The sequence below is a fragment of the Sceloporus occidentalis genome, unplaced genomic scaffold (assembly GCF_023333645.1).
Source record: "Sceloporus occidentalis isolate IW3139 unplaced genomic scaffold, rSceOcc1.0.p SCAF_3, whole genome shotgun sequence".
NCBI lineage: Eukaryota > Metazoa > Chordata > Lepidosauria > Squamata > Phrynosomatidae > Sceloporus > Sceloporus occidentalis.
Genome location: NW_028316983.1, coordinates 249,195,837 through 249,221,124, shown reverse-complemented (window position 1 = coordinate 249,221,124; position 25,288 = coordinate 249,195,837). Strand labels below are relative to the sequence as shown.

Genomic DNA, 25,288 nt, shown 5'->3' with positions numbered 1-25,288 from the left:
TGCCCAGTGATTCCAGAAGTTTCCGAAGGCACTGCGCAGGCGCAGTACAACCCATTTGTATGATTCGCAGATGACCACTCGAAGAAATACTGTTACAGGTAAGCAACCTGTCCTTCCCAGTTTGTTATGGAATCCTAAAATCATCGAACTATGGAGCTGGGGAGGCCAGCAGAGGAGTCTAAGGCAACTTTTATTGTCCAGAAGCTCTGATGTTAACTGGAATCTCTCTCTTGTTACTCACATATATGTGTTCTACTCTCTGGAGTAGCAAAAAAACAAGCTTGCTCCATTTTCCGCACGACAGAAGTCCATCAGGTGTTCAAAGATGGCTGTTGTGTAAACTCCTCCACCAAATAATCATCTCTCTTTGCCATTCCTCTCCCCTAGACCAGGCAGCTGGGCAGGGAGCTCCCTGTTCATGGCAAAGAGTTTTAATAAGATTGCTGTTGGGGGGGGGGGGGGGGGTAAAAATGTATATGGTTTTATTTTGTTGTAAGCTGCTATGAGTCCTTTGCTGGAGGAAGGTGGGATATAGATCAAATTAAATATATGCCCCATACAGACAGGCAAAATGTGGCGTGGTGGCGTTGTCAGTAGGGTTAGGGAGCACGTATCATGTACATGCTCCCTAACCCTAGTATGTATTGGTGGTACCCAAATTTTGGTATCCTGTCTACACGGGTGCTGCAATTATGACCTGACAGACGCCTACCGCATGCCACACCGTGCTTATGATGTCATGAGTGCGCCATTGAGGCACTCGGGCGTCACAAGCGTGATGCAAAAAGAACCCACTTTTGGCAGGTTCTTTTTCTGCCAGCGGGAAGCCGCAGTTTGGCAGGGAGGCCGTCCTTTTGGACAGTCTGTACCCCGCCTAAATTAATCTTTGTTTTGAGCCAGCTAGGGTCACAGTGGAAGGAAGACAGGAATGGTCAGTCATTTGATATCACTCAACAGTCTTCTGCTTCTTGCTTAATATTTTTTCAGGTGGCCATGAAGGTGGAAGGTTTGGCCATTCCTGGGTCTTCAGGTAAGGACACAAGAAAGGGACAGTCTAGTGGTCAGTAAGTCTGTGTAGCCCACAACCAGAAGGCCCTGGAACAGAAACATAGAATTTTACCATTGGAACCCCAGTGGCCATCCAGTCCAACCCCATTGGTCACCCAGGAAGACACCGTCAAAACACTTCCTGTGCCCAGTGGCCGCTCAGCCGCTGTTTAAAGAGCTCCAAAGAAGGAGACTCCACCGTTCTCTGAGGCAGCAGTATCTTCCGCTGCCAAACAGCTCTTACTGTCAGGAAGTTTCTCCTCATGTTTAGGTAGAATCTCTTTTCCTGGCGCTTGCTTTATTTATTTATTTATTTATTTATTTATTTATTGCGGTGTAGATTTGCACAGCGCTGTACATACAAACAATAAATATAAAAGAGAAAAAGAGTAAGCCTGCCTCTGGCGTACAGCCTATGAAATAATAGGGTAATACTTATAAAATACATAGCTATACGGGAAATGGTTCAGTAAAACAGGCAACAAAAAAGAACATCAGATAGCATCCATATCTCCTTTGTGTCCTATTCTCTGGAGCAGCACAAAACAAGCTTGCTCCATCCTCATAATTTCAAATACTTAAACGGGGCTCTCATAGCACCTCTTAACCGTCTCTTCTCCAGCTAAACAGCCCCGGCTCCCTAAGTCTTTCCTCAGAGGGCTTCATGGTTTCTAGACTTTTCACCATTTTGGTTATACTCCTCTTGTCAACATCCCTCTTGAATTGTGGGCTCTTGAATATTCCTCTTGAAGAGGCCAGACTGGTGACCAGTGGCTACCGGCACAGAGGTGCCATTAGTTCTGGCTGCCCAAAAAGGTGGCTTGGAGTGGTGGGGATGGACAGAGAACCCAAAAGAGGCAGATTGATGGGACAAGCCTAATGTGGCGGCTGGATTGTTGGCTTCTGGCTCTTCCTCATATGTGTAGTGAGAAAGAAAAGAAGACAAAAGGGAAGCCTAAATAAGAGAGAATATAAATTATAGCAGCTCTCCACTAATTCCATTACTTTAGCAAATGATATTTGCAATAAGGATTTTTTAAACAATTATGTGAATGACAAACAGAAAAGAGAAGCCAGGTAGAGCTCCCTGGAAATCTTCCCAGACAGGATCTCACTTCTCTCAGAGCCTTCTTTTTGTAGGCAGTCGCTCCTTCTTGGGCAATGCAATGGTTGGGCTTTGGTGGTGCTCCCTGCTCCACCAAAGAAGAGAACATCCCAGGCCCAGTTTCCTGCCTCCCAAATGTCCCCAAAATTTGTAGTCCATGTCCATCTGGAAATGCTGGCATTTTTTAATGTTAAGCAGTGCGGAGTCTTTCTCCGCAGCAACCCGTTTAAAAGGTGAGGAGCTGCTGAGGCTTCCAGAAGAGGCAGTTTGGCCAAAAACAGGGCAATTTGGAAGGGTCAAGAGCCACAGAAATGGCCGGGGGGGGGGGGACTCACATGGGTCCCAGGGGTACATTCCCCACCTTTAACTTAAGCAGAGCCAAGTGGTTGTGTGGTGGATTCCTGATCCTCCGCATGCTAATCCGCACTTGAGCATGAGGTTGAGACTGGCTAATCCAAAGGACCTTTGTACGTGAAGCAGCCTGGGGGCTACCTGGAGAAGGAGGCATGCTTAGCACCACCTTTGTGGTCCTCCTTTTCCTTGCCAAGCTGACTGAGGGCGGGATGGTGGAGCAGGTTGAGGAGAATGTGCTCCAAGGAGTTAAAGGCTGCTGATGTTCTTTGGTAGGCCTTTGGCTCTTGAAAGTTTGGTGCCTACCTTATCACGTCAAGGCATATGGAGCATAATGTTCCATACACACAGCTCCATGCTATTTCCGGTTCAAGGAGGCAACCTTTGACTCTCCCCAGGCAGAGAGTGGGGAGGTGACCAGGCTGCAGTTTTGCACCTGCAGAAGAAGAAATGAAGTTTCCTCCCAGATCGTCAGGGCCTGGTGCTTAGTGCTGCCCATTACAGAAGAGGTGACTGTCTGGAGATCTGGGAGGACAGCCTCGGTTCTCCCAGCTCTCTTCTGGCTGCAGAACTGGTACTGTTTGCTGCCTGCTTGCTCCCTCTTTCCTCTCACCTATTCCCAGGCAGAAAACAGCTCTGGCAGCGATGGGGAAAGGGGATGTTTGGAAATTGCACAAGGAAGGCACCAGATACCTCTGCAGAAAGACATGCACTTGTGTAACCTCAGCTTGCATAACTACACACACTGGTCACCCACAGCATTCCACCTGTAGTAAATCTGATGTTCTTCTTCTCTTCCCAGAAATGACAGGCGTCCTCTGTGTTGGAGCTGTAGAGGGAATTTGGGGATCGCCTTCAAATCCAAACATGTAGGAGAAGCGGAGAATGAAGGCTGAGAAGATGGACTCGGGCAGAGAGATGTGTTCACCTGATCACTCCTGGATGACCCACTGAGATCTCCCAGGGTTGCCACCTGCTTTGGCTTCTGCACCTGTCCATGTGGAGCCTCATTTCTTGGCATGAGAAAGATGCAGTGCTCCCCTCCAAATTTTTTTGAAGGGAACCTTCAGGAGGTCTTTGCTTTTGGACTCTGCATGCTGAGTGGAAAGGCCTTTGCTAAGCTTTACTTTGCCTCTGCATCCCAGGCCTTCCTGGGCTGAAGTGACCATTGTAATTTGTGGGAAAGCTGCAAGGCCCTGCTTTCCTCCTTGCCCCACACTGGCACCGGCGGCAGGGAAGGTGTCGTTTTTGCTTTGCTCTTGACCCTGCGCCACAAAGAGTGTGATATTGGCAAGGCAGGGACATGGGGCTGGCTCTTCTTCTGCCAGAGGCACATTTGAGAGAGAGCCTGGGAGTGTGGCCAAGTCTCCTTCTTTGAAGGTTTTTCAACATGGGCTGGATGGCCATCTGCTTTGGCTGAGTCTTTGTGCATGGCAGAATCGGGTTGGACTGGAGGTCCCTGCGGGTATCTCCAATTCTAATTCTGCAACAGCCCTGAGGACTCCTCTTGACCAAGGCATTCTCTGAGGCAATTCCTCTGCTTTATTGAGAGCTCTTAATGCTGCTTTGCCCCAGGACTTTGTAAAGTAGGAGTGAATGATTCCCTTCAACCTAACTCTCAATATTGCTGATTGAGAGTCTTAACAAGTGGGAATGAATGGTTCTGGGCCCTGCCATGTGCCGCCTGGGTTGTTTTGAAGTAGTTGCTCAAAACCCGCAGGTGGGTCTTTTTGCAGAATGCACGACTTGAGCCCTTGCTAGTTTGCTGGTCCTGGTTGCCTTGTTCTTGTTTGGCTGTGAGAACTGAAGCAGGAGAGCAGATTGTGTATCTCATGATGGAGAGCTCCTTAGCTTGCTCTCTTCTGGTGGAAGGAAGGGCATTTTCAGAGAAGGAGCAAAACATTTTCCTGAGATTTTGTGGTGTCAGAAAATGTCTCCCATAAAGCAGCTGCACATGGTCCTGTCCTCTTTTGCTTCTCCCTCTGTCTGGTTTTTGCTTTTACATCCTGAAAGCGGACTAAACCCCTTGATACTGGCTACGGACCATTAGATGGGTTCCCAGTAATCGGCTTTCCCCTGCTTAGCTATAATACACTTTGAACAGATCGCTTGCTGTATGTAGCCCTGGATTCATCAGCGATTCCTCCTGAGTGGTTGGTTTTGGTAGATCTGACGTTTCTCTTCTGTTTCCTGCCACAGTCTGTGTTCCCTTTAAAACAAAACCATCTGCCTTTCTCTTTTCTAGAGCACTAGGAGCTTCCTCTCCTGAGCAGTGTCCAGCAGCCACCTTGCTTCCAAGTCTAGGCTTCTGCACTTTTGTTTTGTTTTATAAAATAATACAATTTGCACTATTTGAGGGTATTGTTGAGCTACTTTATTGTGAGGGATTCCAGCCTCCTGCATTGGTGGATGGGCTGCCTCTTGAGGAGCCTTTTGTGCCGGATCAGCCGTCAGCGTCTTATTAATCCCGGTTTGCTGGGATCCACCTCTGCCTGCTTGCAGCTTGTTTTCAAAGGTGTTGTTCAATGCAAAGGTTTCATTAATAAGCATTATTATAAAAACTGAAATTGAAGAAACAGCTCTTATTTTTCCAAAGGGACACTAAAGAACTTAATTCCAGCCTTGACAATGGGGTTTTTTTTTGCTGTCTGGGCCCCCTCCCCTTTTCTTCCCTGCCTCCCCATCCACTTCATCATGGCTTGGCTCTAATCTGCCCTGAAGAGTTGTTTGCAGGTACACAGCCTTTAAATACTAAAGAAGGGGCAGGGACCAAAGAATGGTGGTTGAGGTTTTTAAATGGAGGCTGGATAGCCATCTGTCAGGGCTGCTTTGATTGTGAATTCCTGCATGGCAGAAGAAGAGGGTTGGGTTGGATGGCCCCTGGGGGTCTCTTCCAACTCTAGGAAGAGACGGTTGTTAGACCGCTCCTGAAAAAACCTTCTCTGGACCCCCTGGATATGAAGAACTACAGGCCTGTCTCCCATCTGCCCTTTTTGAGCAAGGTGACCGAGAGGGCTGTCTCCCTTCAAGTCATCTAGACTAATTTCAAATCGGCTTCAGGACAGGATTTGGGGTGGAGACTGCCATGGTTGCTCTGGCTGAAGACCCTCGTCTAGGCATTGCCAGAGGAAGCCTAACCCTGTTGGTGCTTCTAGACCTCTCAGCGGCCTCCGACACAATAGATCACGACATCCTCTTGGAACGCCTGGGAGAGTTAGGAAGCAGTGGCACTGCACTCCAGTGGTTCCGGTCCTTCCTCTCGGGTTGATTCCGAGAGGGTGATGTTCGGGGACAGTCGCTCCTCGAAAACGGAGCTTAAATGTGGCGTCCCTCAAGGCGCCATCCTGTCCCTGATGCTATTCAACATTCATAGGAAGCCGCTGGGGGAAATCATTTGCCGACATAGGGCAGGTGTTATCAGTACACTGATGACACCCAAATATATTTCTCCATGTCCCGATCAGCAGCTATGACAACAGATGGCATTTCGCCCCTCCATCAGTGTCTTGAAGCGGTAATGGGCTGGATAAGGAAAAACGAACTCAGGCTGAATCCAGACCAAACGGAGGTACTTACAGTAGGGGCCCCCAAACCAGGTCTAGGGTTGCAACCTCCAGTCCTAGATGGGCTCATGCTCTCCACAAAGGACTGTGTTCGCACTCTGGGGGGGCTCCTAGATCCATCGCTTCACATGACGAACCAAGTGAATGCGATGATCAGGAGTGCCTGCTATCAGCTCCGGCTGATACGCCAGCTGCGCCCTTTTTCCTGGATGTAAAGGACCTAGAAACTGTTGTACATTCGCTGGTAACCTCACAACTGCGCACTACATGGGGCGACCCTTGTGCCTAGCCTGGAAACCTCAACTAGTGCAAAATATGGCAGCCAGGCTGGTCGCTGGAAAAACTAGGAGTGACCGAATAACAGCCGTCCTAAAATCTCTTCACTGACTGCCTATTAGTTTCTGGGCACAGAACAAGGTGTTGGTTATAACCTTCAAAGCCCTCCATGGCTTGGGACCCACCTATTTGAGGGATCGCCTGCTCCCATATAATCCGCCCCGCTGCACCCTCCGGTCCTCTGGGAGGAATCTCTTGCAGCCTTTAAAGACCAGACTAACTGCTCCCTCCCAGAGGGCCTTCTCTGCAATGGCTCCCAAACTATGGGACGGACGGACGAGATCCGTCACATTGCCAGCTTAGACAGCTTTAAAGATGCTGTCAAGACGGAGCTCTTCCGGCAGTCCTTCCTGAATAAAGCGCCCGGCCACAGAATGACTGCTCCCTACATCATGGATTATTAGCCCACCGCTCTGTCCTTGTTTTATATCTCTCTGGCTTTGCTTCGCGAACGAAGATTCAGGAAGGACTCGTGATCCTGCGTTTTGTACAAGTGCGTTGGTGACTAAAAAAGCCATTTCGGGATAAACAGGTCCGGTTGCATAAAGCACAGCGGAAAGTCTCCTTGGGTGATGTTTCTGGGTTGTGGTTCTTTCTGCGTTGTCGTTTATAATTCTGTTTTAATCGATATTTTAATTGTAACATGTTTAATCCTGTTTTAAGTTTGGGACACAATTGTTGTAAATGTGGATATTTTAATGGGTTCTGAGCCGCTTTGATTGTCTAGTCACAGAAAAGCGGGATACAAATAAAAGTTTTATTATTTATTATTTATTATGATTCTATACAAAAATATAGGAGTTTATCACACAGAAGCAAACTGCCCAAATCCCATGAAGAAATGGGATTTAAAACCCAGGGGAAAACCCCCTGCAAAACCCCGCAAAAGGACCAACAAAATGGTGAAGGCCCTGGAAACCATGAAACCTTATGAGGAAGGACTTAGGGAGATGCTGGGGATGTTTAGGCTGGAGAAGAAACGGTTAACAGGTGATATGATAGCCTTGCTTAAATATTTGAAGTCACATGGAGGAGGGAGCAAGCTTGTTTTCTGCTGCTCCAGAGAATAGGGCACAATGGAGCAATGGATGCAAGCTACAGAATCTCAGGGGTCCTGTGAGCTTTGGAGCAGAAGCCCCTTCATTGTCCTTCCTAGCCCAATAAATCTCTCGCTGAAGTTCTGGATTTGAGTCGCTGTCACTTCAGGCCATGAAGTATCTTGCCCATATGGACTCCATCAAGCGGACCGGTTTATTATTTGACATAGACAGTGACGAACGGTAGCAAGAGCAATGCGGATTAAGCCGAACCAACACAGGACACTCTATCCAATAAATGCTCTTCAGGTTTGCTAAAAGGAAATCCACTTTAAAGAAATAGTGCACTAGTATTAACACTTTGTTTCTTTAGTGCCATGAGTGTGCATGGTGCTTTGCAAGAACAACAAAAGGCCTTTGCACCCAAAGGGTTGTGCAACTGCCAAATAACGGGGTGGAGTGGGAAGCAGAGCCTTCTTCTGACAAAGGTCTATGTTCCTCCTCTTTTGCTTCACAAAAATGCTTTGAGGGGGTTAAAAAATAATTTGGGGGGCTGCAGAGGCCACAGAAGCATGGACCTGTGATCCACCCGTTTCAGACAGTGTCATACACAGATGTGGGGAATACAGTTCCTCTACATTCAACTGTTGAAACAGGTCATTTGTCTGATGCTGAGATGGGCAAAAGGAAGGTGTGTGCATGTTTGCGCATGTGCGACACTAGCAAAGTAGATGTTTTGTGCCTGTTTTAGAAGTGTTCACAGCAGGGATGTCATCTGTGTGGCATTTTGGAAGGGAGTGTCTGCTTTCAATGCTGGAGAAGAATTAAAGTTGGGAAGACATGGGAGCAGGAGGTTTGTTGCTGTTTGTAGCTAATAGGATGTCGCCAAAGTCCTCTGTCCTCCACTGCTCTGCTCAGGTCCTGCAAATTCATACCTGTGGCCTCCTTCTCGGAGTCTGTCCTCCATCTGGCCTCCCTCTCTTTCTATTTCCCTCCACCTTTCCTAGCATTATTGCCTTCTCATGATGGGGCTGAAATACGACAGCCTCAGTTCCATCATCTTGGCTTCTAGTGGTATTTCTGGTTTGATCTGTTCAAAGACCCATTTGTTTTGTCTTTTTGGCCATCCATAGGATCCTGAGCACTATTCTCCAGCAACACATCTCCAATGAATACATAGAGAGATCTTGGAGCACCTTTGAGACTCAACGAAAGCAAGAAATGGGCAGCATGAGCTTTCACAGACTTCAGTCTACTTCCTCAGATGCATTTGGTGGAGTGAAGCCAGGTCCAGACATATATATATGCCATTGGTATAGCATCAACTTGTCTCCAATGAGGTGATTTCTTCCTCTCTGCTTTCCTCGCTGTCCAGCTCCCGCATCCGAACGTGGCGACTGGGAACACAATGGCTTGGAGGACTGTAACTTTAGTTTTCAGCTGTATATCTTTACATTTTAGGATCTTATCCAGTTCTTTCATGGCTGCTCTCCCATTCCTAGTCTTCTGGTTTCCTGACAGCAGTCTCCACTCTGATCAACGTTTGATCCAAAGTATGGGAAATCTTTATTTTGATTTCCTCATTGAAGATCCTCCGTGGTCATCATTTTTGTTTTCTTTATGTTCAGCAACAAACATCTTTTCACTTTCTTTAGTGATGGTTCCAAATCCAAGATGTTTTCTGCTAGTAGTATGGTGTCATCTGTATATCTTAGATGGTTGATATCCCTTCCTCCTATCTTCGCTCCTCCTTCTCTGTCCAAATCTGCTCTCAATACTGAAGAAGAATTAAAGATGCCAAAATTCAGAAGCCATAGGAGCAGGATGTATCTGGCATCAAACAGCCCAACATCCAGAAAAGCCAAAAATCAGAGCAAGAGTCCAAGGAGTCATAATAGCAAGGTAATTCTGAGGGTCATACATCCAGTTGTCAAGAGGTGAACTGAATTGAGTCCAGCAGTTTAACTGGAGGAAGTTCCTGCATATAAAGCACAGCCCTGGTTTCATTCAGTATTTAAAGAGTGGGTCTCATGGCTGTGCTCTCCTTGATGTCTTCAACTGCAGCCTGTTGCTCCGTCTAATGGGGACGGTCTGCGCCGGAGGATGGAGCCTCTGCCTCTTTGGGGGACTGGGCAGGGTCTCTACCAGCTCCCCTTCCGCCTCTGAATCTTGCTGGACCTGAATTGGACCCAACTGGCTATCAGGTGTCTGCCCCACCTCCAGTTCAATGGCTTCATCTTCCGAGGAAGAACTCTCAAGGGGGAACATGACAGGGAGACCCAGGCCCATGCTTACCATCAGGTCCCTTTCCAGCTCTTCTGGGGTCCCAGAAAGTGTGGGTTCAATAAAGTCCTCAGAGGACAGCTGGGCATCTTGGTCTTTAGATTCAGAAGAGTCCAAGGAAGGAGCATCTTCCATGGCAGCTGCCCAGGAGCCCTCCACAGAGGGCTCAGGCTCCTCTTGGGCCCCGTATGGATCTGTGGGGCTTACAACCAGGTCCTTTTCCCCAGAGGTCCCCTCCAGTTCAGGATCCAGGGGAAGGCTGGGCAGAGGGGGATATGATGGAGAGACTGGACTGTGCCACGGCCGGCTGCTGGCCTCTCTTTGGCTCTCACTGGTGTGCAATGGAGATCCTGGCTCATCGACAAGGTAGGAAGTCCCATAGATAGACAAGGAAAGATCTGAGGGACCCACCAAAGTGCTGATGTTGCTGAGGGGCCTCTCTTCCGCTGCCGTTCCTCCACCAACAGGCTCCAGAGTCAGGCTGGCAACGACATTACCTGCATGGGCCTTTTTATTCCGGCCCCCGATGGTAGCCCTGCATTCGGGGCACCGGCTCACTTCCACTGGCCGCCCGCATTGTCCGACAGTGTACAAGTGGCCTTGGGGGCACTTGTACCATTGCCCCCGGCCAAAGTGCATGGCCTCCACGATCGAGACTCTCTCTGCCTTGGAAAGCCGCGTTCCTGAGGCTGGCAGCTGCTTGTCGATGGTCTCCAGCATCGGCAGAAGGAGCTTCTCTTGGCTTTCTGTGAAGGGCTCCTGCCCACCAAGGACACTCAAGGCCTCACTGACAGGCACCAAGGAGCATGAGGCGGAAGGCATTTGTTCCATTTTGTGGATGGTCAGCCGCTCAAAGATGTTGGCCAAGTATGAGAGCCTCTTTACCTCGTTCCTGCATTCTCTGAGTTGCTGGGCTGTGAATGTGTCTCCGCTTTGCCTCTTGCACAACCAGTTCTCCATGGCATCTGCCGCGTCCGTCAGTTGCCTCCTCCTCTCCTCTGTGCAGCGGCAGGCTTGATTTCTCAGCCTCTGGAGGCATAAGAGAAGCCTCACAGTGTTCTCCCAGTCCTTGAGGCTCTGAAGGCTGGTGGTCGCCATGATCTTGCTTCTCAGGGCTTCCTTTGGAAAATAGCGACTCCCAGATGGCATCATGATCAATTCGCTCACCAAGGCTGCCTGGCTGAACTGGAGTTGCTCTCGGCCACCGTAGATCTTCCACTTAATCTCCTCGATTCTTTGCTGCATGGCTTTGATGACATCGTTGTAACGTGGGTTGCACAGTATGGGAGTCGAGCACTTCGGACACACCTTCTGCTGGACGTGCTTCGCTTGACCGTCGTCACTCTCTGGCTCTCCATCCATCCAGCGGTCCAGGCCTCCCACCTCAAAGACGTGTCCACACTCCTTTAAGACAACAAACCGAGAATCCGGCTCGTCTTCATTTCCAAAGAAAATCTCCGTCAGCTTGTCCCGGTGGCACACCCGGCACTTGGGGGGACACGGCTCTCCGCAAAGCCCTGCGCACGGGTGCTGGCACCGGAGGGTCTTCGGACAGGGCTCATCGCACCGGGAGCGGTTGCAGACCTTCCAGCACGCCTGCGTGCATTGGTAGTGTTTGCACCTCCAGCTACAGGGCTGCGTGCAAGGGAAGCAGAGTGCCCCGCATGCCTTGTCACAGCGGCTGTGTTGGCACTGGTTGGGGCACTTTCTTTTGCATGGAGGGCAGTTCTCTGAGCATGAGCCCTGGCAAGTGTGGGAACACAGCAGGACCCGGGTGCACTTCTTCCGGCATGCCACATGCATCCGGCCCCTGATGCATTCGTGGCAGCTTCCTTGGCAAATGTGGCCACAATCCAGCCTCTGCCGGCACCTTTCCTGGCACAGTATGGACATCTTCTGCTGGAAGCACTCCGTCTCGGTTACATGGGAGCACGGCAGAGTGACCGTCACCATTTCCTTGCACAGGGCGGCCTTGCAGTCCTGTCCACACTTCAGTTTGCACAGATGGCTGCACTCCAAGGTTTTCGGGCAGGGCTCCTCGCAAATCCAGCTCTCTTGAGGGAGGTGGCAGGGCATCATTTGGCCATGGCCACACTTTGGGAGGACTTTCTCCACCTTGACCTCGCAGAGCCCACAGTGCTCCTTGCACTTCTTTGGGCACTTGTGGTTCCGCTCGCACAGGACTTTGCTACAGGGGAGCCTGCAAATGGAGAGGCGGTGGTCCTGGTCACAGGGGTGGCAGCGGCGCATACAAGGGTGGCCGCACTCCAGGCGCGTCTGGCACTTGAGTGTGCAGCCTCCATCTGGGAGTGGGTTGAAGTCTACACTGCATTTCACTGCTGTCTTGGTTTCAGGGTGGTTTTGGCACATCAGCATGAGCTCTTCCCCAATGAGGCCTTTGCTTCTCAGGAGGCCATAAATCTCCTTCCAGAGTTTGCTGCTGGCCGAGAGCATTTTTAGGTTGCCTACGGCATAGAAGCCCTTCTTGGCACGTGAAAGGGCCACGCAGAGCCTGTTCTTGTCCTTAAGGAAGCCAATCCGTCCCTGGCTATTGCTCCGCACCAGGGAGAGGAGGACAATGTCACTTTCCTCTCCTTGGAAGTCGTCCACAGCGTGGGCAGCCACTTTCTCCATCCCTGCCTGGCGCAAGAGGGCATGGACTCTCAACACTTGCCCGTGGTACGGGGTGAGGATGGTGACCTGGCTCTGGCCGTAGCCTTGCTTGAGGAGGTAGCCGGTCAATGCGACCAGGAAGGCGGCTTCGTGTCTGTTGCTGTAGCTCTCGGAGTCAGCGCTGCGGGTTTCTTCCTCTCTGTGCTGCACAAAGAAAACGCTCTTTTCCACGCCCTGCAAGGAGACGGAGAGAAGGGGACACGGCCAGGTAGACGTCACGCCTGAGAGGATGACCATAGCGATAACAACATTGTTATTACTGTCAGCCCACCCCAACGACAGGCTTGCCATCCACGGAGGTCCATTGTAATAATAACAACAACAACAACAACAATACCACATCCTTGAGCATCAACATATGTTGGTACCCACGAGGGATCTGGAACCAAACCCCAACAGATACCAAGAGCCCACTGTAATAATAATAATAATAATAACAACAACCCATTGTATATAATTGGACTTGAGCATCCACAGATTTTGGTACCCATGGGGGTCCTGGAACCAAACCCCAGCGGATACCAAGGGCCCACTGTATGTTGCTCTTAAATGACTGACTAGATTTTACCTGCAATCTCATGATGTGAATATTTTAATGGAGAAACAAAACCAAAGCAGCCACCTGCTCTTTCCAGCCGCACCAAGTCAGGCATCCACAGCAGCCAGGGTGCGGCAGTGGTCAAGCAGACCCCCGGCTATGGCGCAGGGTCAGCGCATCACTCCGGGCCTCTTCAGGCCTTAGGGATGCAGGACTGGTCCTCACCTTCCCAGGAGTGCAAACCAAAGACAGGAATGCTGTTGCTTCCCATCATTTCTGCACCTGGTTTTGCTTGCCAAGCAGAGCCCTGGCCATCTCTCTGTGTGGTCACCACTTCCGGGCTTCTGCTTGTCAAGTGCTCCCCCCATTCTGAGGGGTGTGACCCACCTGTCCCCATCGTCCCCCTTTACCTTGATGTTTTCGTACTGTAGGACGGCCTGGTGGTCCCGGAGGTCCTTGTAAAAACAGGGGACGAGCAGCTGGGAGATCTCCGGCCGCATGCGATGCTGCAGGGGCAGAAGATGCAACAGGTCACAGGTGTGCCAGCCCACCATGCGGGCTCTTTGGCTGAAAGGGTTTCTCCGTCTTTAGGGCCAGACGGAGGTCTCTGCTTCCCTTCTCTGGGCATGTGGATGCACTGCCTCAGTCCTGACACAAATGTAGATTTCTATAGTGTGATCCTTGGTGGTGTGGTGGTCAGTTTTGAAACGCAGGCCCTTGTTACCACCATCACAAAACCATCAGTCCTAAGGAGAATGCAGTCGGCCCGCCACAGCCATGGATTCTTTATCCACAGATTCAAGCATCTGTGGCTTGGAAGTATTCCAAAAAGCAAAAGCAAAACAGTAAACTGAATTCAAAAAGTTCCCCTACTCCACTAGCTTGGCTGCAATCAACTTGAGTACCAAATATCATCTGCCCTCCATAACCACTGATTCTTTATCCATGGATTCAACCATCCACAGTCTGAAAATATTAAAAAAAATATAAGTATAAATTCCAAAAAGGAGTGCTTGATTTTGACATGTTAAATGTGAGGCATCGTATTACCACCCCACTGTATTTAATGGTACTTGAGCATCCATGGATTTTGGTGTCCTTAAGGGGTCCTGGAACCAAAGTCCAACGGAAACCAAGGACCTATCTATACTGTAAACTGCTTTGGGTCCCATATTGGGAAGACAGGTGGATTATAAATCTGATAAGTAAATAAGAGCATCTTTTGAGTGATCCTACTCCAAGCTCCTTCTGCACCAACTTGGCTGCAATGGGCTTAAGTACCAAATGCAGTTGGCCCTCCGTATTTATGGATCCTGCACCCAAGGATTCAGCCAACCAGCGTACAAAGATATTCACATCAAAACATTCCAGAAATGCAGAGATTGAGTTTGCTTTTTTATATAAGGGACAGCCATTTTAATATGCCATTGTATACAACAGGATCTGGGCATCCATGGGGAGATCCTGGATCCAAACCCTGGCTGATACAAAGGGATAATAATAATAATAATAACAACAACAACAACAACCCCATTGTATACAACAGGACCTGGGCATCCATGGAGTTTGAACCAAACCCCAGCTGATACAAAGGGCTGATGATGATGATTGCATTGGGCTTTTTAGCTGCCGCATCACACTGTTGACTCATGTTCAACTTGTGGTCTACTTGGAACTCCTAGATTCCTTTCACATGTAAAAGAGTCTCCTTAAGCCAGGTGTCCCCCATAATCCTATATCTATGCATTTCATTTTTTTGACGTAAGTGCAGTACCTTACATTTCTCCCTATTGAAATTCATTTTGTTGTGAAACCTGGTAGGTTGCTATGGCTGAGCGGTGAATCAAATCCCAATCGTCAGTCCTGCACTCAAACCACTACACCCCAAGTTAGTAACCTCTAAATGATGCTGGACTACATTTCCAACCATCCTGAGCCACTGGCTGTATAGGCTAAGGCTGATGGGCCTGATAGTCCATGACATCTGGCGGGGGTGATGTTTCAGGAGCCTTGTCCTCCTGAAGACCACCAGGATGAGGAAGACGGAAGGGGCGAAACAGGATTGAGTTGAGCTGGAAGTCAGGAAGATGAGACCCAGCTGTGAGTGGCCCCGGCGTTCATTCCAAACTATGGAAGGAGAGGGAGACCTGGGATGTTTTTTTTTTTGAGGGGGGGTCCCACCTGAGCCCCCAACCCCCTCCAAAAAACGCACCTGGTAGAGGAGCTGGACGTGAGGAAGCCGGTTGTTGATCATCCTCTCAAAGAGGGAGATGCCCAGGTGGTATTTCTTCTCCAAGGTGTAGTCGGTTGGTTTTGGCCGCAACTGGAAAAGGCCAAAGGAGACCCTTGTGAGTGACCCTGGACTGACCGGGAGGCCTTGGTGTGAGGGGGACAAAGGGACAGTGGTTGGGGGTCTTGCTCTTTGTGGAACAAACAGTAACCCATTGTGAACTGGTGAAGCAGTTATGGTTTGGCTCTGTGGTCCCATTGCAGCACAGCCATCAATGGGGAAGCATGGCTCTCATGCTTCAGGGACGAATCCGCTCTGGCTTTCATTCCAGATGTCAGAGGACTTTACCTGCTGGTGGTCTCCAATAAGGATGAGGTGCTGGCAGGAGGGGGTCAGGGAGGTGAGGATGTGGGCCTCCAGGATTTCAGCCGCCTCTTCCACAATCACGATCCGAGGACGGATGCTCTGCAGGAGCTTCCTGTATTTGGCAGCCCCTGGAAGGGAGGAAAGGGGTTCGGGGCGGGGGGGGGGGTCAGGGCAGTCGGAGGCTACCCAGGCCAGTGGGGGGGGGGCAAGTCCCTTCCAGGTTTTAGCCATGGCTTCAAAGGAGCTCTATGGACTAAGACCCGGAGTGGACTCACTGCCCGACTGACATGGAGTGGCTTTGCAAAGAAAAGCTCAAACAGATCCATAGAGTGGGGAAAGAGAAGAGGCTTCTCAAGGTCAGCCAAGAGGGATGACCCATCCTAAAGCCATTTAAAGGGGTTCCTCGCCAGCTGAATTTGGGCGGGGCAGGCAGGGGAAGTGATGGCATTGGAGTGGTCAAAGGGTCCCATGCACTGCCTTCCCACAAGCGATTGGGAGGAGGTTTAGGGGCCTGGTCACCTGTGGTGGTCATCCCAATGACCTGGCTGTGCCTGAGGATGCTCAGGTCCTCCTGGAAGGTCAGCTCTTCCAGCTCGGCCACATCCTTTTCATAGGCGGCCAGCTTCTCCACCAAGACCTCCTTCAGCTGGTTCTCGTAGGATGCTACCCATCTCCTGCGGGAGAGAAGGAAGATGGAGGAGGGTCAATGGAGCAGATGGTGGGTTTCTGGTCTTCAGAGAGAAGACTGACCCCCCTAACACCTGCCAGATGTTGGGGGAAGCCTAATGCGTTTGCACCCCCGCATTGCGTTTCCCCAGGAAGACCCCTGGTCAGCCCAGGATCACTTCCTCCCATATAATCCTCCCCATACACTCAGGACCTCTGGCAGACATTTACTCCAGCCAGCCAGCACTAGGTTGCCAATGGTCAGCCACGGGACTTTCTCTCCAGCCGCCCCTAGACCAAGGAATGATCTGCTGGAAGAGAATCGACGTCTGAAGATGCTGTCTGAGTTTAAAGCAGCATTAAAGACTAGTCTCTTCCGGCAGGTTTACCCAAATGATCTTTAAACTACATTTTAAAATTATGTATTTTAAATGTGGATCACTGTAATATGCCTATATCTCATATGTCATTTTTACATTTGATGTGTGTTTCAACTGATGTGTTTTAACTGATACTGTTTGTCTGTTAATTGTTGTTCCCTTCCTCGATCCATGGGGAGAGGTGGGTAAGAAATAAATAATAATAATAATAATAATAATAATAATAATAATAATAATAATAATATCTGTTGGGGTGCTTTGATTGTGAGTTCCTGCATGGCAGGTTGGGAATGGACTGGATGACCCTTCCTGGGCTCTCTTCCAACTCTATGACTCTAAACCAGTGGTCACTAAACTGTGCTCTTTAAGAGATTTTGGACTTCAACTCCCAGAGTCTGGGATTCTGGGAGCTGAAGTCCAAAATCGCTTAAATATAATAATAATATAAAGATTTATTTCTAGCCCGCCCAATCACAAACAATCCGGGTGGGTTAAAGGGCACAGTTTGGGGACCACTGCTCTCACCTGTAGAGGCGCCAGCGGTTCTTCGGCCGCAGATTCCTGGCGTCCTGGACCTCCGCAACCTCCTCGTTGGTCATAGTGTCCCCGTCCTTCAAGCGTGCCAGCATCCAGCTCCGATGGGCGCTAGGAGAAGATGAAGAGGAGGAGAAAGATGATAGAGAAGTGACATGACGGAGCCATCTTTAAACATCTGGAGGCCCTCCAGGTGGCGGACTGACATTGCATCTCCACCGCAGAATTAATGCAGTTCAGCACCACTTTAGCTGCCCTGGGAGTTTGTAGTTTTGTGAGACGTTTAGCCTTCTCCCTAGGAGAGCTTTGGTGCCACAACGAGCGACAAATCCCAGGATGCCAAAATATGGAACCACGGAAGTTAAAGCAGTGTTGAACTGGATTATATTTCTGCTGCTGCAGAGAATAGGGTATGTGGAACCAATGGATTCAAGGTTCATAGAATCGTAGAGTTGGAAGAGACCACTAGGGCCATCCAGTCCAACCCCATTCTGCCATGCAGGAAATCCAAATCAAAGCATCCCCATTGACAGATGGCCATCCAGCCTCTGCTTAAAGACCTCCAAGGAAAGAGACTCTATCACCCTCCGAGGAAGGAGTGCATTCCACTGTGAACAGCCCTTACTGTCAGGAAGTTCCTCCTAATGTTCAGGTGGAATCTCTTTTTCTTTAGCTTGCATCCATTGCTCTGGGTCCTAGTCTCTGGAGCAGCAGAAAACAAGCTTGCTCTTCCTCAATATGACTTCCTTTCAAATATTTAAACAGGGCTCTCATATCACCTCTTAACCTTCTTTTCTCCAGGCTAAACATCCCCAGCTCCCTAAGTCGTTCCTCATAGGGCATGGTTTCCAGACCTTTCACCATTTTAGTCACCCTCCTTTGGACACGCTCCAGTTTCTCAATGTCCTTTTTGAATTGTGGTGCCCAGAACTGGACACAAGGAAAGCGATTCCATCTAAACATGTGCCAGGCCTTCCTGACAGTCGGCACCATTACAGAGTGGCACAGGCCACCTTGGATTGTGGTGGGCTGTCTTCAATGGGAGATCTTTACACAGAGGTTGGGTGGCCATCTTTTCTGGTGGTGCTTTTGCTGTGGGTTTCTAAAAGGTTGTTGTGTCTCCCACCCATCGACCCACCAGCTGCAGTTTTCTTGGGCACCGCTACCTTTCCTCCTCGGGGACGATGTAGGCAAACTTCTCCTTTGGCGTCGCTGAAGGCCCCAACGTTTCGTCATTCGCCTCATCGTAATCGTCATCCAAGAACCGCTCGTCCTTGTGACACTGGACAAACTCCGCGTTGTCATACTGGGAGGGGAGTCCAGCTGTGGGAACCACAAAGCACAGCGACTCACAAACACACACATTGTCCTATGAAGGACAGAGCGAACTTGTTTCCTGCTGCTCCAGAGAACAGGACACAGTGGAACAATGGATGGAAGAGAGATTCTACCCAATCCCAGCCTAGGGTCTGAAAACCATGAAGCCTTATGAGGAAGGACTTAGGGAGCTGGGGATTTTTAGCCTGGAGAAGAGAAGGTTAAGAAGTGATATGACAGCCCTGTTTAAATATTTGAAGGAGTGTCATATTGAGGAGGAAACAAGCTTGTTTTCTGCTGCTCCAGAGAACAGGAGACAATGGAGCAATGGATTAAAGCTACAGGAAAAGAGATTAGGAGGAACCTCTTGACAGTAAGGGCTGTTTGATAGGGAAGAGACTCTTTTGGAGATTTTGGTGGAGTCTCCTTCTTTGGAGGTCTTTAAGCAGAGGCTGGATGGCCATCTGTCTTTGATTGTGAGTTCCTGCATGGCAGAATGGGGCTGGGCTGGATGGCCTTTCTTGTGGTCTCTTCCAAATCTTGGATTCTAGGATTCTATGATAGCCCCGTTTAAGTATTTGAAGAGGTGTTACACTGAGGATGGAGCATTGCAGACATTTAAGGGCATGAGCACATTTGCTCTTTTCTTCTTCCTTTTAATTGGGGGGAACAACATACGTCCCCATCCACAAAAAAGGAGACACAAAAGATTGCAGCAACTATGGGACCATAGTACTATTATCCCATGCAAGCAAAATTATGCTCAAAATTGTGCAAGATAAACTCCATCCATCTTTGGAGTGAGAGATCCCAGAGGTCCAAGCAGGGTTTAGGAAAGGAAGAGGCACCAGGGAGCACATTGCAAACATAGGATGGATAATGGAGAGCACCAAGGAGTTTCAAAAGAAAAGCAGCATGTGTTTTATAGACTACAGCAAAGCATTTGACAGCAAAGAGCATGGAAGGCTATGGAAGGACCTTAAAGACATGATGGGAATGCCAACACGTCTAATGAGGAATCAGTACTCAGGACAAGAAGCTACTGTCAGAACAGAAAACGGAGAAACCGAATGGTTCCCAATTGGGAAAGGAAGTCAGACAAGGCTGCATCCTCTCGTCTTATCTGTTCAACTTGTATGCAGAACATATTGTAAGAAAAGCAGGCTTGGACCCAGGAGGAGGAGGAGGAGTGGAAAGAAGACAAAGGATCATCCACCGTCTGACCCAAAAGACTGGCAGAAAACCTCCCAGACCTGGAGCGATCACTAAGGAAGACCAAGGAAGAAAGTGCAAAGGAAGGCTTAATGTTGGACAGAAAGAAAACCAAAAGAATGACCACCGAGGACCTTCACAAGTTCAACCCAGACAAAGAGGAAACAGAAATGGTCAAAGAGTTCCCATACCTGGGATCCAACATTGATAGAAATGGAGACTGCAGACAGGAAAACAGAGGGAGATGGCTTTGAAAGAACTGGAAAAGGTCCTAAAATGCAGATATAGAATCATAGAGTTGGAAGAGACCACAAGGGCCATCCAGTCCAAAGCATCCCCAGCCTCTGCTTAAAGACCTCCAAAGAAGGAGACTCCACCACTCTCTGAGGGAGTGCGTTCCACTGTCGAACAGCCCTTACTGTCAGGAAGTTCCTCTGAATGTTGAGCTGGAATCTCTTTTCCTGCAGCTTGCATCCATTGCTCCATTGTTTCCTATTCTCTGGAGCAGCAGAAAACAAGATTGCTCCCTCCTCAATATGTCCTCCCTTCAAGTACTTAAACAGGGCTATCATATACAAGTGAGCACAAAGTTAGAATTGTCCAAGCCACTGTATTCCCTATTGCCATGGATGGATGTGAGAGCTGGACAGTTAAGGAGGATAGGAGGAAACTCCATTCCTTTGAGATTATGTGGGGCTGGAGAAAAAGCTGAGGATCCCATGGACAGCAGGCAAAAGGACAAACAAATAGGTGCCAGAGCAGATCAAGCCAGAAACCAAGGCCCCATTCCCACTGGCCCAGTTAACATGAGTGGAACTGGGTAGATCCGGATGCCCCCCCCCCCCCAAATCTCTCCGTTAGGAAGTGCCCACTGGATTTGAGGGGCATTTTAACCCAAATGCCTTATTGGGTTTAACTTGAAGGCGCCTGCTGTCAGTCAAGCAATCGTCATAGGTGACATTTGCAGGGGCATCGGAAGTGTGCCCCCCCCTCCTTTTTTAAAAAGAGCCATGCACAAAATGCCCCAAAGTGCACACATTTTGTCAAAATTTAAAATCTCGTGTGTGTGTGTGTGTGTGTGTGTGTGTGTGTTGTGGGCTATCCCTGAATTCCTTAGAAACAGTAGCAAAAGCATGTATCGTTTTGCCAATTGCCTAATTGACAAGAGCAACAAATGTAACATTTGAATTGTGGGATTGATTCACAAAGGAAAAAACATTTCCCCTTTCCTGGAAGCCAGCAAATGAAAGGGAAAGTGAACAAGCAGCCAGCCAGGTTCTATCCATCCATATATCTGCCTCAAGGGAAAAAAGCATGTGCACATTTTGTCAAAAATAATGTTAAAAAATAAAAAAAGGGGGAAGGTGCTGATGGGAGCTCTGTTTGTGCCCTGCCTTTGGCCTGACCTGAACTGACCCTTTTCCTCCTGCTAGAGGAGCTTTGCCGTTGCCTTCCACTGGGGCTGAGAGAGAGTGACCTGTCAGTTCCAACTGACCCATGGAATCAATTGGGAATAAAAGGGAAATGCAGCACAGGCATTCTGACTGTAGCATTCGCATATAATGCTAATAATAATAATAATAATAATAATAATAATAATAATAATAATAATAATGGCTCTTAAGTTCCAGGAGCAAGAGGAAATGAAAGTAGAACAAGCAAGCAGCCAAAAAATCATGCGCATAAATGGTCAAAAGAGGCCGCTTCTGCTGCATCCATTTCCCTACATCCCCCAGCTTGGCCCCACAGCCCTATTTCCCTGGGCAATCCTCCTCCTCCTCCTCTTTCCTTCCGACCCTCACCTCCCTCTGCCCTGGCTCCTTCATCCTCCTCCTCCTGCTCCATTATAGGATGCCCTCCAGGCTCTCATCTTCCCAGGGCTCCCCCTCCTCCTCCTCCTCCTCCTCCTCCATCATCACTTTCTCCACTCCACCCACCTCCCTCTGACAGCCCTTTGCAGCCCAAAAGTCACCCTGATTTCCCCTTTTGCCTCCTATCACCCTTTGCCTCCAGATCCCTCTTCTTCCTTCAGCTCTTTCCTCCTCTCCCCTTGAGAAAAGACGGATTTTAGCCCGATTCTGGATACCCCGGAGTAAGGGGCTTTTCCTTGTGCAAGTCTCTACATGGATTGTGACAGAATCGGGCCCAATATGAACTTCATGTGGAAGAATTGATTTCAAAACTGGTGTAAAAGGTAATGTGAATGGCCCCCAAGATGACCAAACTGAGGCCATTGTACTTCGGACACATCATGAGAAGGAAAGACTCCTTGGAAAAGCCAAAATAATGCTGGGAAAGGCAGAGGGAAGAGAGAAAGGCCACAGGCCAGATGGAGGAGAGACTCTATCCAGGAGGTCACTATGGGTTTTATGGGATTGCAGGAATGAAGCGGAGCAATGGAGGACAAAGGAGGGTCTTGGAGATGTCTCATCCATAGGGTCGCCATGGATCCAGATCGACTCGAGGGCAGATAGCAACAAATCTAGAAGGAGAAAGCGAGAAACCCACGGACCGGTCTGTGGGGTGACCATTACCTGCCTCTTTCCTGCCCCACTTGCTGCTGGGGTTCTGCCCCCTTGATGTTGGGCCCTTCTTCTCTTTTGGGGGGGAGATGTCCAGCCACCGCATCATCTGGCCCTGAAAGAGGAGGTCCAGTGAGAAAATGTCAGCATCACGCCAGAGTCACCCTTGCCCAGACTGACCAGAGGTCCTCCTTTTCCAGGACACATCCTAGACTTCCACCTTCTGTCCAGGAGGAACTCCAAAATAGCCTCCATTTTGAGCATCACTAAGAAGCCCATTGAGTAGCACCATGTTTGCATCCTTTGAGAAATACATCAGCCATCCATCCATCCATTTACGGTCAGATCAAATTTAAAATAAAAGGCAAAATGCCTGTCCTCCTCACTGCAATTAGAGGGGTTGGATGGATCCTTCTAAAGCTCTTTTTTCCCAGAAGCACCAGCCGAAACTCGCACCCAGAGCCTGGGAAGCATTTGTTTCTTGGCGGGGAAAAGGACAGCAAGCATGTTAGGCAGTGGGCTGCTTGAGGATGCAGTGCAGTGACTAGGGATGGCATCTCTCCGCTCAATGCCTGTCTGGAGTCGGTAATGGGCTGGATGAGGGAAAATAGACTCAGCCTGAATCCAGAGAAGATGGAAGTGCTTGTGATAGGTTCTCCTGGTCCTGGGAAGGAGGTTTGTCCACCTGTCCTGAACGGGATCACGCTCCCCGTGAAGGACACAGTTCGCAGCTTGGGGGTGCTTCTTGATTCGTCGTTTCACCTGACTCCTCAGGTGGATGCGACAGTCAGAAGCGCCTGTTATCAGCTTTGGCTGATACGCCAGTTGCGACCCTTCCTGGCCCGGGGGGACCTTGAAACAGTGGTACACACACTGGTAACCTCTAGGCTTGACTTCTGCAATGCGCTCTACATGGGGCAACCCTTGCACCAAACCCGGAAGCTACAGCTGGTTCAGAATATGGCAGCCAGGCTGGTCACTGGTACTCCCAGGGCTAGCCATGTAACACCTATCCTGAAAGATCTGCATTGGCTGCCTGTTGGCTTTCGGGCGCAATACAAGGCGTTGGTCGCTACCTATAAAGCCCTAAATGGCTTGGGCCCAGAGTACTTGGAGGACCGCCTCTCCCCATACAATCCGCCCCGCACTCTCAGGTCAGGGGAGAGTAAACTACTGAGAGTTCCAAAGACGAGATTTGTGGCTACTTCGCAGAGGGCTTATTCGGTTGCTGCCCCGCAGTCTTGGAACTCTCTCCCTGATGAGCTTCGCTCAGCCCCCTCCCTTGAGTCTTTCAGGAAATATCTTAAGACCCATTTATTCTGCCAAGCTTTCCCCCACATGTCCTAAATTGTCAGCTTCTCCAGTAGCATTGTATGATTGTATTTAGTCTGTTTTATTGAATTTTTATCGGTTTTTAATTCATAGGAATGAATGATGTTTTTAATGTTGTTGTATGGGTTTTTATCTTGGGGGATTTTATGTGTTGCTATTGTTTTATTATTGTTTTTATCATATGTTGTACACCGCCGTGATCTTTGGAACGGTGGTATAAAAATAAAGCTTCATTCATTCATTCATTCATTTAAAAGGTTTTTTCTCCTTCATTTCAGCCCAATGGACAAATGGAAGGGACAGGTTGCTTACCTGTAACAGTATTTCTTCGAGTGGTCATCTGCGAATACATACAAATGGGTTTCACTGCGCCTGCGCAGTGCTGTTCGGATACTTCTGGAATCACTGGGCAAAGTACACTTTGCAACACATAGAAACTTTTTGGCGGTAACCCCGCCCACCTCCTATAAAAGCCTGGTTCCCGCTCTTTTCCCCAGTTCCAATTTTTTTCCGCCAAGCAGGCGATGTTAGACAGAGCCAAAGTGAGCAGGACACCGAGGGGAGGATGGGCGGGATTTGTATGTATTCGCAGATGACCACTCGAAGAAATACTGTTACAGGTAAGCAACCTGTCCTTCTTCTTCGTGGTCTCTGCGAATCATACAAATGGGTTGAGACTGACAAGCTTAGGTAAGCGGCGGAGGGAGTGTCCTGAGACCAAAGCTTATGGTAAACCAAGATACATTTATTGTAACAATAAAATCTTGAAACCAAACAAGTGTCAGTCTTTGTTTGTGCACAAACTCAACACAGCAATATCATTGCATAACCTGAGAAAGGGAAATAAGGTCATGCAAGACCAAACCCAATGTAATTGTGCAAATCCAATTCAACAGGCAACAAATAGCAGAACCTGAGAAGGGAATGTAAGGTCATGCAAGACCAATCCCATTGAAATTGTGAAATACCTCATTCAACAGAATGAAAAACATGACACATTTACAAAAGGCATGTAAAACATAGACAAGCAGTGCAATCAATGAAGACCAGAAACCAAAACAGCCCTCCCAAAGGCTGCATCCCTTTTGGCCCTGGTGTCCAGCCTATAATGCTTTATAAAAGTCAGAGGCTGAGATCAGACAGCAGCCCTGCAAACATCCCCCAGGGAGATGCCCGCAAGGAAGGCCGAAGATGCTGCAACCGCCCTGGTTGCATGCAAACGCACCCTGGCCGGGATAGGTCTGCCTGAGAGTTCATAAAAGAGATGGATGGTGTTTGCCACCTATTTCGAGAGTCTTTGGGGCGACACCGGCAGTCCCTTCCTTGGCTCCGAGTAGCATTGGAAAAGTCTCTCAGAACGGCTGGAACCTGCTGTCCTGTCCAAATAGAAAGCCAAAGCTCTCCGAACGTCCAGCATGTGTAAGCTGCGTTCCTCTGCAGTGGATGGGTTAGAGGCCAAAGTAGGCAAAACAATGTCCTGGCACATGTGGAAAAAGGATACCACCTTAGGGAGGAAGGTGATATCAGTCCTGAGCACCACCTTGTCCTTGTGGAAGCGAAGGAAGGGCTCATCCCTCCTTAAAGCACAAAGTTCCCCTGCCCGCCTGGCAGAGGTAATGACCACAAGGAAGACAGTCTTCCAAGTCAATCATCTGAGATCAGTTGTGGCCAAGGGCTTAAAAGGCTTGGATTGGAGGGCAGACAGTACAACATCCAAGCTCCAAGCCGGGGCAGGGACCGACACCTGAGGACGGAGATTGTTGCAACCTTTTAAAAAGTTTTTTATAAGAGGGTCC

The 25,288-nt window shown here is 49.1% G+C and overlaps 2 protein-coding genes across 3 annotated transcripts in view; one reads left to right on the top strand and one right to left on the bottom strand.

Moving 5' to 3' along the window:
* NUGGC (nuclear GTPase, germinal center associated) overlaps nucleotides 1-7,180 on the top strand; it is a 58,842-nt gene extending 51,662 nt beyond the window's left edge. Inside the window, exons 26-27 of one of the 2 annotated variants that reach the window (XM_089518195.1) lie at nucleotides 988-1,030; nucleotides 3,306-7,180. In XM_089518195.1, coding sequence (XP_089374321.1) covers nucleotides 988-1,030; nucleotides 3,306-3,376 — 114 coding nt within the window. In that variant the 3' untranslated portion in view covers nucleotides 3,377-7,180. The remainder of the gene's footprint in view (nucleotides 1-987; nucleotides 1,031-3,305) is intronic. The other variant, XM_089518196.1, reaches the window with a different exon arrangement.
* Nucleotides 7,181-7,285: 105 nt separating this feature from the next.
* LOC149317781 (NFX1-type zinc finger-containing protein 1-like) overlaps nucleotides 7,286-25,288 on the bottom strand; it is a 39,050-nt gene continuing 21,047 nt past the window's right edge. Inside the window, exons 6-13 of the mRNA XM_089518197.1 lie at nucleotides 22,173-22,275; nucleotides 18,276-18,432; nucleotides 17,101-17,220; nucleotides 16,049-16,203; nucleotides 15,512-15,657; nucleotides 15,146-15,256; nucleotides 13,344-13,439; nucleotides 7,286-12,569 (exon numbers count right to left, since the gene is read on the bottom strand). Coding sequence (XP_089374323.1) covers nucleotides 9,468-12,569; nucleotides 13,344-13,439; nucleotides 15,146-15,256; nucleotides 15,512-15,657; nucleotides 16,049-16,203; nucleotides 17,101-17,220; nucleotides 18,276-18,432; nucleotides 22,173-22,275 — 3,990 coding nt within the window. The 3' untranslated portion in view covers nucleotides 7,286-9,467. The remainder of the gene's footprint in view (nucleotides 12,570-13,343; nucleotides 13,440-15,145; nucleotides 15,257-15,511; nucleotides 15,658-16,048; nucleotides 16,204-17,100; nucleotides 17,221-18,275; nucleotides 18,433-22,172; nucleotides 22,276-25,288) is intronic.